The sequence below is a fragment of the Meles meles genome, chromosome 8 (assembly GCF_922984935.1).
Source record: "Meles meles chromosome 8, mMelMel3.1 paternal haplotype, whole genome shotgun sequence".
Lineage (NCBI taxonomy): Eukaryota > Metazoa > Chordata > Mammalia > Carnivora > Mustelidae > Meles > Meles meles.
In genome coordinates, this window is record NC_060073.1 from 81,633,844 (window position 1) to 81,650,874 (window position 17,031).

Sequence of the window (17,031 nt, forward strand, 5' to 3'; positions counted from 1 at the left end):
TGAGGATTGGCAGGGGAGTGACTATTTTAGAGGACATTTTATTATGTAATTATAAATTACAATTCTTATGACAAAGAAAAATGCAGCTAGTAATGCATATCTAATGTTGCTATAAAATCCAGAGTTGAAGAAAAATTTGTGGATCAGTTGAGATCTAGAAACAAAAGGTAAAAGCAGGAAAAATTCCAGTTGATGATAGCAAAATGAATTTGAGATTAAATGTAGCTTTTACCAGTACATCCAGGCAGATGTGATGCAATGAGTCACTAAGTAGGTATACAAGTGAAAAGATGCATTAAATTAAAGGTTAGTCTTAGATGCTTGAGAGAATCTCGGCTAATTGTAAAATCCTGATTTAGTAAAGATGAATGAAAATGAGAAATATGAGAAGGTTAAGGAGTTATCAAGACATGTCAGAAATAGTTTTGACAATAAGGAATCCAGGGAGTACTTTGAGAATCTGGACATTTACAGAGTGGTGGTTATGATGACAGCTATCTTTAGGCATAAAGGAAATTGTATCTTCAATACTGTCTTCAAATTCTACTTAATAAGCTGGGAAGAGTGAGTTTTCCAAAGAACTAATTCTAAACAAAAAATTAATGTGGTACTGATACTCTGAAAGGCATAATCTAGAAATGGCTAGTCTATATATATGATGGTAATATAACAATGGTGTAAGTAGGGTTAATTATATAACAATAAATTTTTGCTGGTTTTACCCACAAGTGCCCTTGAGAAGGATGGTTCCTATTAAAGGGAAGGCCTATTCAGCAGCTGAGCATCTTGGGAATAGTCAAAGGGGACATCTGCTCTTCATAAGTGAAGGTGAGGAATCTGAAGCCCCAGTGGCAATGGGAGGGTGGGAAGTCAACAAGATGATAGAAACAAGATGAAAAGAAGTTGGGGAAGCATAAGTACGAGTGAGAAGCCATTGGCTGGGGGATGGCCAAAAGCACTTTTAAGAGCAGGAGTTCCTATGGCCAATTTTCAGGTAAATGTTTGTATGGTGTGCTTTTCACTTTGTCTGCTCCCACCAACATTTCTATCAAGTCTGCTTTCTGCATGTATGTATTTGATATTACATAAGTTATTTTTGTTTTATTTTTTTAAAAATATTTTATTATAAAAAATGTCAAGCATAATCACATGTTAGAGGATAGTATAATTCATTATAAATGACTCTTTTTAATTTGTAGGTATGATAGGAAAGAGGCTGGGTCCCATATAAGGAATGAATATAAGATGAAGGAATAGCTGCAAGATACAGGAAATCAATGAGACTAGAATGGCCAAAGACATTAAGTTCCCTTGAGAAGCTGGATAAATATAGAGGACATCTTCAGAATTCTGTAGGCTGTGGAATAAAATATCAACCCAGGTGTACATATATCTCAGGAGTCTGGAAGGTCCTGATGTCTAAGTTGAATAAATAAACAAATGCTATTGCCTACATTGATGGAGCACCTAATAACTAGTAAACTTTGAGCCTGATTTTCCCCTACACTCCCTGGCTCTGTAAACAGACAGAAGATAGAGGTAAGGGGGGAAGATATAGAGGGAAAAGGGTTGTATATCTAGGAAAAGATACTTTCTAGTTGTAGCCTAGAAAACAAAACATTATTATTATTATTATTATTATTATTATTGTTATATAGCTGGAGGTCCTTGTGTCCTTGTTCTGAATTCCTTCTGACTACTTGTTTTTGTTTTTGTTTTTTTTTGAATGTACAAATTTTCTCTCAGTGGGGAAGGGGATACTTGCACAAGTGGATGTACAGCTCCTGGGCATTTATATTTATTTTCCCTTTTACTTAGGCTTAAAAGTACATGAGAAGAACAAGGTGGAGATAAGACGATTGTCTTACTTTATAATCTTGGCAAACTTCTTTCATAATATGGAGGAAAAAATTTCTCCATTCTCAAGAATATTAAAGGGAATTATGGATGAATATGCTCAGTCCACAGCTTTGTTATTGGCATTGGTATTTCTTTAGGAATGCCAGGAACAGATGTGCCAAAATTAATTAAAGATCCTAGATACAAACTGTACTCTAGAGAAATTATAAAAATGACATTTTATTCATTGAAAAGCATTTATTTGAGAAATAAGAGAAATATAGAAAGCTATATTAAAGAAATATAAGAAAAATAAATTAGAAAAAAAAGTATTTGAATTTTTTGTTCCATTTTCCAGATCACTTATAAATAATATATTAATAATATAAGTGACTGCTTCTGAGTTGGGAAATGTAAGAAAAGAAGAGAAAGGAATAATAATGAACTTGAAGAATTATAAGTACACTAAATAAACTCCTAAATTTGATTTATCTTTTCAAATGGGGAGTTATTTTATTTGAGTGAGAGTAATATGTAGCCATATCTTCAAGAGACAACATTTTCCCAACATTCTTCTGGTTCTTCAAGCTTCTATTTCTCTTACTTTTTAGTGAAAGTTGTGATGTGTTAAAATTATTGCTATTTTATCTGGACTTGTTAAACAAAATCCAAGGAAGTTCAGTATATATTGGATGATCTCAAAAAGCAGTAAGAAAGTTCACAGCTAGGTAATATTTAACATTTATGTGAATGGATTTAACTTTAACGTGTCTCCTCTGATACAACCATCCATGGCTTGATTCCATCCTTCTTCCACTATATTCTTGGTCGTTTTTTAGTTCCCTGCTAAGATTTATGATGAAAAGACCTCTTTTATCTTCTGAACACCTTGCACAAAATTTCTCATCTTATCTTTCTCTGTTAACATTTTGTCCTTAAATATGTTGTCACTTCAATCTTTGAAATTAAGTAAGGAATTAAGATCCATGCTTCTTAGGAAATGGATTGGTTGAATGCCAAGTTCCACTATTTTGTCTTATTATTTTATTATTCTCCTTTTGTTGTTTATTTTTATTTTTATTTTTTTTAATTTTAAATTTTTTTATAAACATATAATGTATTTTTATCCCCAGGGTTACAGGTCTGTAACTCACCAGGTTTACACACTTCACAGAACTCACCATAGCACATACCCTCCCCAATGTCCATATCCCCACCACACTCTCCCTACCCCCCTAACCCCTATGTTGCATCTCCACTTCCTCATATCAGGGAGATCATATGATAGTTGTCTTTCTCTGATTTATTTATTTCATTAAGCATGATACCCTCTAGTTCCATCCACATAGTTGCAAATGGCAAGATTTCATTTCTTTTGATGGCTGCATAGTATTCCATTGTGTATATATACTACCTATTATTTATCCAGTCATCTGTTGATGGACATCTAGGTTCTTTCCATAGTTTGGTTATTGTGGACATTGCTGCAATAAACATTCTGATCACTACATTTGTATCTTTAGGGTAAATACCCAGTAATGCAATTACTGGGTCATAGGGTAGTTCTATTTTCAACTTTTTGAGGAACTTCAATGCTGTTTTCCAGAGTGGTTGCAACAGCTTGCATTCCCACCAACAGTGGAGGAGGGTTGCCCTTTCTCCACATCGCCGCCAGCATCTGTCATTTCCTGACTTGTTAATTTTAGCCATTCTGACTGGTGTGAGGCGATATCTCATTGTGGTTTTGATTTGTATTTCCCTGATGCTAAGTGATATGGAGCACTTTTTCATGTGTCTGTTGGCCATCTGGATGTCTTCTTTGCAGAAATGTCTGTTCATGTCCTCTGCCCATTTCTTGATTGGATTATTTGTTCTTTGGGTGTTGAGTTTGCTAAGCTCTTTAAAGATTTTGAACATTAGCCCTTTATCTGATATGTCGTTTGCAAATATCTTCTCCCATTCTGTCAGTTGTTTTTTGGTTTTGTTGACTGTTTCCTTTGCTCTGCAAAAGCTTTTGATCTTGATGAAGTCCCAATAGTTCATTTTTTCCATTCATTCCCTTGCATTTGGCGATGTTCCTAGGAAGAGGTTGCTGCCTGTGTTTTCCTCAAGGATTTTGATGGATTCCTTTCTCACACTGAGGTCCTTCATCCATTTTGAGTCTATTTTCATGTGTGGTGTTAGGGAAATGGTCTAATTTCATTTTTCTGCATGTGGCTGTCCAATTTTTCCAGCACCATTTATTGAAGAGGATGTCTTTTTTCCATTGGACATTCTTTCCTACTTTGTCAAAGATTAGTTGACCATAGAGTTGAGAGTCTATTTCTGGGCTCTCTATTCTGTTCCATTGATCTATGTGTCTGTTTTTGTGCCAGTACCATGCTGTCTTGATGATGACAGCTTTGTAATAGAGCTTGAAGTCTGGAATTTTGATGTCACCAACTTTGGCTTTCTTTTTCAATACTCCTTTGGCTATTTGAGGTCTTTTCTGGTTCCATATAAATTTTAGGATTATTTGTTTCATTTCTTTGAAAAAAAATGGGTAGGATTTTGGTAGGGATTGCATTAAATGTGTAGATTGCTTTAGGTAGCATAGACGTTTTCACAATGTTTTTTCTTCCAATCCAGGAGCATGGAACATTTTTCCATTTCTTTGTGTCTTCCTCAATTTCTTTCATGAGTAATTTATAGTTTTCTGAGTATAGATTCTTAGCCTCTTTGGTTAGTTTTATTCCTGGGTATGTATAGTTTTGGGTGCAATTGTAAATGGGATTAACTCCTTAATTTCTCTTTCTTCTGACCTGTTGTTGGTGTAGAGAAATGTAAGTGATTTCTGTGCATTGATTTTTTATCCTGACACCTTAGTAAATTTCTGTACAAGTTCTAGCAGTTTTGGAGTGGAGTCTTTTGGGTTTTCCACATAGAGTATCATATCATCTGTGAAGAGTGAAGTTTGAATTCTTCTTTGCTGATTTGGATGCCTTTAATTTCTTTTTGTTGTCTGACTGCTGAGGCTAGGATATCTAGTACTATGTTGAATAGCAGTGGTGATAATGGACATCTCTGCCATGTTCCTGACCTTAGCAGAAAAGCTTTCAGTTTTTCTCCATTGAGAATGATATTTGCGGTGGGTTTTTCATAGATGGTTTTGATAATATCGAGGTATGTGTCCTCTATCACTACACTTTGAAGAGTTTTGATCAGGAAGGGATGCTGTACTTTGTCAAGTGCTTTTTCAGCGTCTATTGAGATTATCATATGGTTCTTGTTCTTTCTTTTATTAATGTGTTGTATCACATTGATTGATTTGCAGATGTTGAACCAACCTTGCAGCCCTGGAATAAATCCCACTTAGTCGTGGTGAATTATCCTTTTAATGTACTGTTGAATCCTATTGGCTAGTATTCAGGTGAGAATTTTTGCATCTGTGTTCATCAAAGATATTGGTCTGTAATTCTTTTAGATGCCATCCTTGTCTGGTTTTGGGATCATAAAATGAGTTTGGAAGTTTTCCTTCCATTTCTATTTTTTAGAACAGTTTCAGGAGAATAGGAATTAATTCTTCTTTAAATGTTTGGTAGAATTCCCCTCCAAAGCTGTCTGGCATTGGGCTTTTGTTTGTTTGGAGACTTTTGATGACTGTTTCAATCTCCTTACTGGTTACGGGTCTGGTCAGGTTTTCCATTTCTTCCTGGTTCAGTTGGGGTAGTTTATATGTTTCTAGAAATGTATCCATTTCTTCCAGATTGTTGAATTTGTTTGTGTAGTGTTGCTCATAGTATGTTCTTATAATTGTTTGTATTTCTTTGGTGTTGGTTGTGATCTCTCCTCTTTCATTCATGATTTTATTTATTTGGGTCCTTTCTCTTTTCTTTTTGATAAGTCTGGCCAGGGGTTTATTAATGTTATTAATTCTTTCAAAGAACCAGCTCCTGGTTTCATTGATTTGTTCTTTTTGTTTGTTTGTTTCTCTTTCATTGATTTCTGCTCTGATCTTCATTATTTCTCTTCTCCTGCTGGGTTTAGGCTTGGTTTTTGTTCTTTCTCCAGCTCCATTATGTGTAGGGTTAGGTTGTGTACTTGAGACCTTTCTTGGTTCTTGAGAAAGGCTTGTACTGCTATATATTTTCCTCTCAGGACGGCCTTTGCTGGGTCCCACAGATTTTGAACCATTGTGCTTTCATTATCAGTTGTTTACATGAATTTTTTCAATATTCTTCTTTAATTTCCTGGTTGACCCATTCATTCTTTAGAAGGATTCTGTTTAGTCTCCATGTATTTGGGTTTTTTCCAAATTTCCTCTTGTGATTGAGTTCTAGCTTCAGAGCATTGTGGTCTGAAAATATGCAGGGAATGATCCCAATCTTTTGATACCAGTTGAGACCTGATTCAGGACCCAGGATTTGATGTATTCTGGAGAATGTTCCATGTGCACTAGAGAAGAATGAATATTCTGTTGCTTTGGGGTGACATGTTCTGAATATATCTGTGATGTCCATCTGGTCCAGTGTGTCATTTAAGTCCGTTATTTCCTTGTTGATCTTTTGCTTGCATGATCTGTCCATTTCAGTGAGGGAAGTGTTAAAGTCCCCTACTATTATTGTATTATTATTGATGTGTTTCTTTGATTTTGTTATTAATTGGTTTATATTTGGCTGCTCCCACATTAGGGGCATAGATATTTAAAATTGTTAGATCTTCTTGTTGGTCAGACCCTTTGAGTATGATATAGTGTCCTTCCTCATCTCTTATTATAGTGTTTGGCTTAAAATCTAATTGATCTGATAGGATTGCCACCCCAGCTTTCTTCAAATGTCCATTAGCATGGTAAATTGTTTTCCACCCCCTCACTTTAAATCTGGAGGGGTCTTCGGGTCTAAAATGAGTTTCTTGTAGGCAACATATTGATGGGTTTTGTTTTATCCATTCTGATACCCTGTGTCTTTTGATTGGGGCATTTAGCCCATTAACATTCAGGGTAACTATTGAGAGGTATGAATTTAGTGCCATTGTATTGCCTGTAAGGTGACTGTTACTGTATATTGTCTCTGTTCCTTTCTGATCTACTACTTTTAGAGTCTCTTTTTGCTTAGATGACCCCTTTCTATATTTCCTGTAGAGCTGGTTTGGTGTTTGCAAATTCTTTCAGTTTTTGTTTGTTGTGGAAGCTTTTTATCTCCCCTTCTATTTCCAATGATAGCCTATCTGGATATAGTATTCTTGGCTGCATGTTTTTCTCGCTTATTGCTCTAAATTTATCATGTCAGTTCTTTCTGTCCTGCCAGGTCTCTGTGGATAAGTCTGCTGCCAATCTAATATTTTACCCTTGTATGTTACAGACTTCTTTTCTCGGGCTGCTTTCAGAATTTTCTCTTTGTCGCTAAGACTTGTAAATTTTACTATTAGGTGATGGGGTGTGGACCTATTCTTGTTGATTTTGAGGGGGGTTCTCTGCACCTCCTGGATTTTGATGCTTGTTCCCTTTGCCATATTAGGGAAATTCTCTACAATAATTCTCTCCAATATACCTTCTGCTCCCCTCTCTTTCTTTTTCTTCTGAAATCCCAATTATTCTAATGTTGTTTCATCTTATGGTGTCACTTATCTCTTGAATTCTCCCCTCATGGTCCAGTAGCTGTTTGTCCCAGTAGCTGTTTGTCCCTCTTTTGCTCCGCTTCTTTATTCTCTGTCATTTGGTCTTCTATATCATTAATTCTTTCTTCTGCCTCATTTATCCTACCAGTAAGCACCTCCATTTTTTATTGCACCTCATTAATAGCTTTTTTGATTTCAGCTTGGTTATTTTAGTTCGTTTATTTCTCCAGAAAGGGCTTTTATCTCTCCAGAGAGGGTTTCTCTAATATCTTCCTCGTCTTTTTCAAGCCTGCTAGAACCTTGAGAATCGTAATTCTGAACTCTAGATCTGACATATTACCAATGTCTGTATTGATTAGGTCCTAGCCTTCGGTACTGCCTCTTGTTCTTTTTTTTCTGGTGAATTTTTCTGCCTTGTCATTTTGTCCAGATAAGAGTATATGAAGGAGCAAATAAAATACTAAAAGGGTGGCAAAGACCCCAGGAAAATGTGCTTTAACCAAATCAGAAGAGACCCCCAAATCATGGGGGGGGGAAAAAGGGGATAAAAAGAAGTTCAGAAAAGAAAAAAAAAATTAAAAAAAGAAAACAAATAAAGAAAAAATATAAAAGGGAAATATATATATATATATATACATATATATTAGATAAACTAGTTAAAGAGTGTTAAAAGAGAAAAGGGTAAAAGTTAATAAAAAATAGCAGAAGGAAAAAAATAAAATAAAAAAAAATTAAATTAACAGCAAGACTAAAATATCATGAGGAGAAAGCCATGAGTTCCATGCTTTGCTTTCTCCTCCTCTGGAATTCTGCTGCTTTACTTGATTGGTGAACTTGGTCCTGACTGGATTTCTTGTTGATCTTCTTGGGGAGGGGCCTGTTGCAATGATTCTCAAGTGTCTTTTCCTTGAGGTGGAATTGCACCACCCTTACCAGCGGCCAGGCTAAGCAATCCGCTTGGGTTTGCATTTGGGAGCTTTTGTCCCCTGAATGCTTTCTGTACAGTTCTGGAGGACGGGAATGAAAATGGCGACCTCCCAATCTCCCGCCCAGAGGAGCTGAGAGCTTGGGGCCCCTCTCCTCATTGCATCCTCAGAGAAGAGCGTCCAATCACTCCCATCTCCCTGGCCTCTGGCCACGCTCCGAGCTCACCCAGCCTGCGACCGGTTCAAGGTAACCCAAGCTGAGAGCTCACTCCTTGGCTCTGTCTCTGTAGCCGGCTTCCCTGCTCTAATACCTGCGAGCTCTGCAACACTCAGACACCCCTGATCCTTCTGTGACCCTGCGGGACCTGGGGCCACGCTGACCCCGCATGGGCTTCACCCCGGTTTAGCCTCTGGAGCAATGTCCCTCAGTGGAGCAGACTTTTAAAAGTCCTGATTTTGTGCTCTGCTGCTCCGCCACTTGCCAGGAGCCGGCCACTCCCCCTGTGGTCTATCTTCCCGTCCCTTTGGATTCACTTCTCCGCGGGTCCTACCTTTCAGAACATGGTCGATTTTCTGTTTCTAGAATTGCTGTTCTTCTTATCTTCGATCTCCAGTTGGATTTGTAGATGTTTGCAATGGTTTGATAAGTTATCTAGCTGATCTCCTGCTACTTGATGTAGTCTCAGCCTGCTACTTCTCTGCCCTTGTTGTTTATTTTTAAAGAATGAGTTCAATCTTATATTTAGTATCCTGACTATAAGAAAAGACTTGAGTGTATTATTTATGGACCAAGTCTTCAGAATAAATCTATTTTTCACTATATCTGCCATTTTTAAATCATTTTCACAACCTGGTAAAGTTCTAGATGAAGATTTTTCTGAATTCATCTACTTTGGACTTAATACAAAAAGTAAATACACAGTCCTTGAATTTTAAACCTCCAAGCATTGGAGCATTGACTCCAAGTTTCCCAACATCATACCTACACACCAGGTACATTTCCAGTGATCTCTTTTGCTTATAAAAGTAAAGTAACTTGGCAAAGACAAAGTAAAAATAAATGTACTTCTCTTTTTGATATTATAATTACTTGTGGAAGCTTTCTCTTACCCTGTAAAGCAGGAAGGCCTCTACCTCGAATTGCCTCATGGATAAAGATATAGTGTACTGACTTGTACCTGTTTTTGTCAATCTTTTGTGACTGCCATATGCTATTAAGCTTAAGAGGTGGTCCACTGTTATACTGGTATTCTTGGTCTAGTGGTTAGGTCATTCTTGGTCTGGCAGTAGTTGGGGGGATGTAGCAGAAATCAAAGAGGTTTTTTTCCCTCTGAATGTCATGCTTACGCTTGGCCACTTGGGTGAACCTCCATCCAAATGGTATAGTTCTTTAGCTGCAATGAAGATCCTTGCCTAGGCTGGAGGATTTTTCTCCAAAGTCATGTTCAGAAAAGGGGGCTACAAGCTTGTGTTCTCTGGGTTACATCCCTGTAGTTTAAATTTGCAGCTATTAGTTTCTAATCACATTCCTGGCCCCTTGTGCATGTTTCATGATGAGTTTCATCCTATGAAAAACAGACTTTCCTAGGAGAATTCAGGCACTGTGTTAAGCCACAGTCATCAGCCTAAAGTCCTTTTTCCCTCATGGGAAAATTTCTTGTGACATTTCTTTTTCTTTCTTTCTTTTTTTTAAAAGATTTTATTTATTTATTTGACATAGAGAGAAAGATCACAAGTAGGCAGAGAGGCAAGTGGGGGCGGGGAGCAGGCTCCCTCCTGAGCAGAGAGCCAGATGGATGTGGGGCTCCATCCCAGGATCCTGAGATAATGACCTGAGCTGAAGGCAGAGGCTTAACCCTCTGAGCCACCCAGGCACCCCTCCTTGTGACATTTCTGCCAATAGATTTCTCATTGGGAATTATCCTGTCTATCAGAAGTTCTAATAAGATTTAGTTGCAAAAGAACAGGCTTTGAGGTCTCATTCTATTTGTTACCAGCAGACTCCTTTCTTAGGAACAAGCTCTTTCTTTTCAAGAACATAAGAAATTATAACCATTTCAAGGAAATAAAAGAAAAAAATCTTCTATCAATGTGTACCTAATTTGTCATTAACTTGTACAACTAAGATGGAACATGCTAGTGATTCTGCCCCCAGCAAGAAGGTATGCCAAGGTAACTTCTGCAGTCTTCATTTAGATAGAACATGCAGACAACTTTCAAAGATTAGTTCCTTTTGTTAAAATTTCACCTAACCAGACATTCTTCTCCCAAAACAATTAGAATAAATAACAGCTTTTTTAAAATGAACACCTTCTATATGTTAATAGCTATATGGTATTTTACATACATTATCTTATTTAATCCATAAATAATTCTGCATGATAGTTATTATTTTATTGCTATTTTTGTCATTTTGAAGTTAAGAAAATGAGACTCAGAGAGATTAAGCAACTTGCTCAGAGTTACACATATAATATTTGAAAGAAAGTCTGACTCACAAGCCAGTGTTCTTTTCCCACTACACTTCACAAATAAGAAGAGCATGCTGGAAAAACACACTCTGATAATATATACATAATATACTTCTAGCTGGGTTAAATTAATTAATTTATTCATTCATTCTAGAAACATTGGGGATAAAATGATGAGGAGTTTCTGCCTTTGATCACATACAGTCTGGTTGGGGAAACAACTACATATAAAGAGGAAGAACAGTGACAGAAATAGATGGGGTAATTGTGAGCAAAAAGAATTACCTTGCCTGGGAACCCTATGCCCAACCTCACGTATTTTTCAGGGTTTATTATCTGAGAGGTGCCTTATGCTGACTGGTTCTGTCAGGTAACCATAGGCTTTCATGTAGCTCTTTCTTGTTTTCTACTTTGCCCCTCCAGTTAGGGAGTTTGGTTGCCATAGTTCTAATATTAGGTTGGTTCTTGGAAGGTATATCACCATTTGTGGCCACACTGCTACTTTTAATTATTGAAGGTGTATTTGCCTTAGAGGAAAAGTTGTAAGAACATGGTTATTTGGGTAAGAGTATAGAAGGAAGAGAGCAAAGGGAAGGTCTAAAAAATGGGTCACCTGCCCTCCCACAAAAGATCAAATTCAATATCTCTAAGGATTAGAACAGATTTCAGTGTGAATGTTTGAATAATGAAGGATGTCTGCCATCCATATAGTCTGTAAGAAATAATATAATTTGTGTTTTAAAATATGATTAATGGGAATTACTTACCTTAAAAATACATTTCATTTATAACTTCTTAAGTTTTTAGCTTCAGATTTTTAACAATTTATATACAAAATACTGTGTTATAATTTCTGATAATTGAAAAGCTACATAAATGATGATTTTCAGTCTAAATATTATTAAAATGCTTACAATTTTTGATATAAATAATATTCAATGTATGGCTATGTATTGAGTTTAAGACAGAGAGTCTAATGAAAAAATAATTTGAAATTCAACTCAATCAATATATAGACCACATAGTTGTTCTTCCATTAACAATCTAAATGTCTTCATATAGCTCGCTCGCTGACACATTTCAGGATAACCATATGTGAAATGCTGTGTCTCTTTTGGAGCTTGGTGTCTCTAGATGGACTCTTTTCTTTTCTTTATTTTTTTAAAGATTTATTTATTTGACAGACAGAGATCACAAGGAGGCTGAGAGGCAGGCAGAGAGAGGGGTGGGGGGAAGCAGGGCTCCCCATGGAGCAGAAAGCCTGATGCGGGGCTCGATCCCAGGGCCCAGGGATTATGACCTGAGCCGAAGGCAGAGGCTTTAACCCACTGAGCCACCCAGGCACCCCAAGATGGACTCTTAAGAAAGAAAGAAAGAAAGAAACACTTAAGAAAGTGTTGGACCTAACATTTTTTTCTTTTTTTGCTAGTAGTCTTTCCACACAAATTAAATCATCCAGTCTTTGTCATCAGCCAGAAAATTTTATCTTCTAGGAGAAAATGCTAGGACTCTGTGCTTAAGTTCTGTTTGTACTGACACTACTTCATGAAGCCATTCTTCATCTTGGATTCAAACTGTTGCTGCTTTTCCTACTCATTCCCTTCCTATGCCTTGTGCAGTTAAAACTGATTTTGACTGCTATGGCTGACCTATTGTTAGGGGAGTTTTCTTCTAACTTACAAGTAGAATATGACTGGGAAAAAACATGTATGCTAATGGCCTTTTATGCCTTTTATTTGCATATCCTCATACTAACAATTTTTAAGGTGAGTGTCTATACAAGGGAGTGAAGAAACATACTGACCTTGTAGCCCATGACTTCAGATTCATTGGCTAATGGTCTGACTGGTTCCCAGCCCAGAGAAAGCTGAGAGTCTTGCTGTTCCCACCTGAGATTGCTGGGTGCTTGACTAGGGGCTGCAAAATAAAAAGTGAAAGTGAACTGACAAGGAATGTTAAATCCATTTCTTCATTTAAATCTTTGTATTTCAATCTTTTTTTGTGTTTGGTAGTTGACTGGCACCGTAGGCTTCTTTCCAACTGGAGTCAGATAAGGAGGGTTTTTGCTCCAGAATGTCATTTTAATAGCTACTCTACTGAGCTTTTGTACCAGAATCCTTTTATCTTCCTTCTGTGACAAAATCGCTTGGCCTTATTTCACAGGAAGATAACCTTTATCTACTGTGAATGCAAAATTTTCTGAGCTAGTTTTGGATTTTAGATCTAAGCATTCAAGCAAGACTATGAATTAAAACTCCCCTTCAGCTCTCCTTATTTTGTACCTCACATGGCTTTCAGAAATGTTAAAAGATGTTTTCCTTTTGTTTGAAACAAACAAAAAACCCCAGTCACTTACGGGATTTCTTGGTGGTTGCACTCACTTCACTGCTAGGTGGCCCATATCCAGCTCCATTATAAGCCCTCACTGTGAAGTGATATAAAGTATTTCCTTCTAATCCTGTCAGAATGAGAGAGGACTCATTCCCTCTTGTTTTGACTGTTTCTGCTGCATCTTCTTGTTCCATGTCTTTCCAATAACCAACCTGTCAACAGATTATTAAATGACAGATTAATTTTGAAGTTTCTTCTATGCTTGAGATTGTTTGGTTTTCCTAAAACCCTAAGAAATCACTCCTATATCATCCAATTAACAGGTACTACTAACATGGCAAAATCAGTGTTAGTCACTGTCTGATCTATATCTGTGTGCATCTTAGGACTCAGCAGAACAATAACTGGTATTACCATCTAGCCTGATAGCCTGAGTTTCTTGGAAAGGGCCCAAAACACATCCTGACATTAAGGAAGAATCATTCAAAGAAATTGAAGAAGTGTTTTCTCTCATAGGTTATCAGAAATTTTCACCTTTCAAAGTCATGGAACTTTGATTTTTTTTGAGAAAGAGACATGAAAAATATTTCCTTGTGGGCTCAACATAAAGGGGAGTCATATAAGTCATATGGATTTAATAGAGAAGAGATGATACAGAACATTCACGATATCTGGGAGTGGTCTAAATGTAGACCTATCACATTGCTAGGATATGGGAGGGAGGCAGAAAGGAAATTTTCTGTCAAAGCATAATTTATGCATTGAGGTGATCTTTCCTGATTATAAGCTCATGTGACAGCTCTCATACCAAACTTGAGCCCTTTGTGAGTTTAACTAACTCTCTTTGTATACCTAAGCTTAACATTATCTCAGACATTAAAATGTGACCATATTTAAGTGGAGAAAAGAGTATTTTTTATTCCTCTACTTACTTACTGTGGTAAAAGTAATAGAACAGTAGTCCCCCTCCCACCCCATTTTTACTGTGGTGAAGAAGTAGATGACTGCACCCATTTCATCCTCCTTCAAGTGCTTTGTCTACTGTAGAGGCTAGAATGACAAACACCACATTTTCCTGAGGCTTTCAGCTAAGGCTGCTATACACTGTGGATAGCGAGGTGTTTTTTGTTTGTTATTTGAAATATTCTGGAGCATACCAAAGACTGCCATTTCCAGCTATAACTATAGGAAGTCGTTATAGGCTCTTGTCTCTCAGGAAAAAAAAACATTTGAGTCACCACATCACATTCAAAGTCCTCTACCAGCCTAGGTGCTGTTTGAAGGCAAAGGCAATAAGAAATAGAGGAGGAAGGAAGATTGTCACTGCAACTTTGTGAAATGAAGACTATAATAGCTATACTTTCTTCCAGGTATTATTTTGTGTATACATATTAATGAATTGGGCCCTTTCCTTTCTTCTGATATTTTATGTAGTGTTGTAGATAGGTAACTTTCTAATATAGTTCATTAGAGGAAGAATAAACTTTCACTATGAGATGGACAGATTTACTGATGGAACTTTCTTTGGCTTTCCTGCTTAGGGAAAGGGTCAGTACATTTTCATTTTAAAAGTGATATTTGCATTATATCAGTATGGAACACAGTTGTTGCTTATTGTTGCTTTTGAGTGTTGCCGAGTGGGGAAAAGGATGTGTATATATGTTGAGTAACCAAAGGGATATGGTTACATTAGTGTTCAACATTCATTTCACTCTTCATTCTAGTTATCTCCTTGTAATGCAGAGGATGGAGAGCAAAAACTCTTATTTCTAAGACTCCTCTGCAGTTAAGATGCAATGTGTTTTAGCATCAGTCACTCAGATGAATATGCCTGAAATTTGAAAGTAAAAGTGAGATGGATATTGAACTTCTGCTTTTGCATCTCTGCTGGTAAGCATATTAATGGAGTCTATTTTTCCTTTCCTCCCTGCCACGCCAAGGCAGCATTAGCTTTATAAGAACCAAGAATCAGGGCACAGGGCTTCCATTTTGTTGGTGCAAATCATAGTTTGCACGGTGGGATTCTAGAAATGGCAACAAGATTGAGGTCTCCAGATTGCAGCAACTTCCTGAATGTGGCCATAGCAATGGAGCATGCTTCTGGGCCTGGTGGCTTAGAAGACATCTTCCTTTGTATTGGTCATATAGTTTGACTTGGAAAATCATCCTTGATCTTTCAAGTCACCCTGAAGTCCATTAATTTAAGTCAATAATTTTACAAAAAATTTAATTACTATAATACTTCTTACTTAAACTAGAGTAATTTAGTTCTTTGCAACTAAACTCTTTCTGAAACATCTACATGGATCTCATATATTTTTGTATATATCTATCTCTTTATTTTCTTTAAAGGCTAAAAAGACAAATTCCTATTTCTCATCCTTGTCTCTTCACAGATTTGAACTGGTATACAGTTAAGTGACTGAACTTCAAAAATATGTTTGAATAAGTTGGAATCCTCTAAAATCCTAACTTTTATATGATTATGGACTCATTCCCAATTCTGAAAACTAGCTTAACTTGCTTCGTCTTTGAGAATATTTTAAGAGAATAAATATAAGTTATTTTCAAACTACAAAATTGGCTGACATGTCATTAGATGAACAAACATATATCTTACCTTTCCAGTGATATATCTGATTTCTACTTCTCTGTTTTAATTTTCTTTAATTGGTTAGATTATTTTAAATTAGTTAAATATATATAAATATATTTGAGGGAAACAAGTATGTTTGAATTCAATAAATTTGAATTTATTTGATAAAGATTTCACTATAAATTTTGACTTCTAAATATTGAATATTTAATGCTCTGATTAATTACCATAAAATTAAAACAACCTATTGAAAGATAAAATGTTTCTTAAGTAACTAATTATGAAAAAAATTAAAAAAAAAAACAAATTCCAGCATATTCCAACTGAAAACTACACACTGTATTCTGAACTATGCTTCAGGTAAAAAATGTTCTTGTTAAAAAAAAAAAACAACTTTAACTGAGGGTACTCATTTAAAATAAAGCATATCAGAGGTGGGTGGGTTGGGGTGATGGGTGAAATATGTGAAGGGGATTAAGACTACATTTATTAAGATAAGATAAGATAAGATTAAGAAGTCTTGTACACCTAAAACTAATATAACACTGTATGTTCACTATACTGGAATTAAAATATAGAACTTTAATTTAAAAAAGCAATAAAAAAATTAAATCTACAGAGAAATCTAAAAAAAAAAAAAGTCCACACAGTCTATTTCTATCATGTTTAAAACAAAAGAATAGGAGTTGTTGCTTTCACAGTGAAATGATAATTATTTGCCCCCACTCTTTTTTTTTTTTTTTTGATGGGAGAAAGAGTAAAACAAAAATATTTGGAGTTTAATATTGTGCTTCTTTTATGATTCTTAAATTCAAGTTGAGGTAATACAGTATTCACAATTCACACACACCTTCTAATGTTGAGACTTACTCATTCATTTTTCTCCCCATGATTCAACTCCCTTCTTTTATTTTTTTCAATTTTAATTCAATGCTACTAAAAATTACAATTCACAATACAAGGACTGTAGACAAAAGGAAAATAAGTACCATATAACCTCCATTTCATATCTGAGTAGCTTCTGAGTTACCATCTGCATGCACCCAGCCTCAAGATTTTCCAAACAATCATTATGGCCTGGAACTACTCCTGCAACCTTCTCACAGATGGATTTCTGGTCATATGGTAATCTAAGATACATTAAGTTTTAAAAAGCAAGTTGCAGACTATGTCTATTCAATCAATATGTATACTAAACATACATATATTAAATACTAGATATGTAGAGTATGTTCATGTATACATGTGTGTATGTATAAATGTATTTTAGATT

The 17,031-nt window shown here is 36.0% G+C and overlaps 1 protein-coding gene across 1 annotated transcript in view; it reads right to left on the reverse strand.

Moving 5' to 3' along the window:
- CNTN5 (contactin 5) overlaps positions 1–17,031 on the reverse strand; it is an 867,308-nt gene that overhangs the window by 13,239 nt on the left and 837,038 nt on the right. Inside the window, exons 20-21 of the mRNA XM_046016150.1 lie at positions 13,188–13,374; positions 12,636–12,748 (exon numbers count right to left, since the gene is read on the reverse strand). Of these exons, the coding sequence (XP_045872106.1) occupies positions 12,636–12,748; positions 13,188–13,374 (300 nt within the window). The remainder of the gene's footprint in view (positions 1–12,635; positions 12,749–13,187; positions 13,375–17,031) is intronic.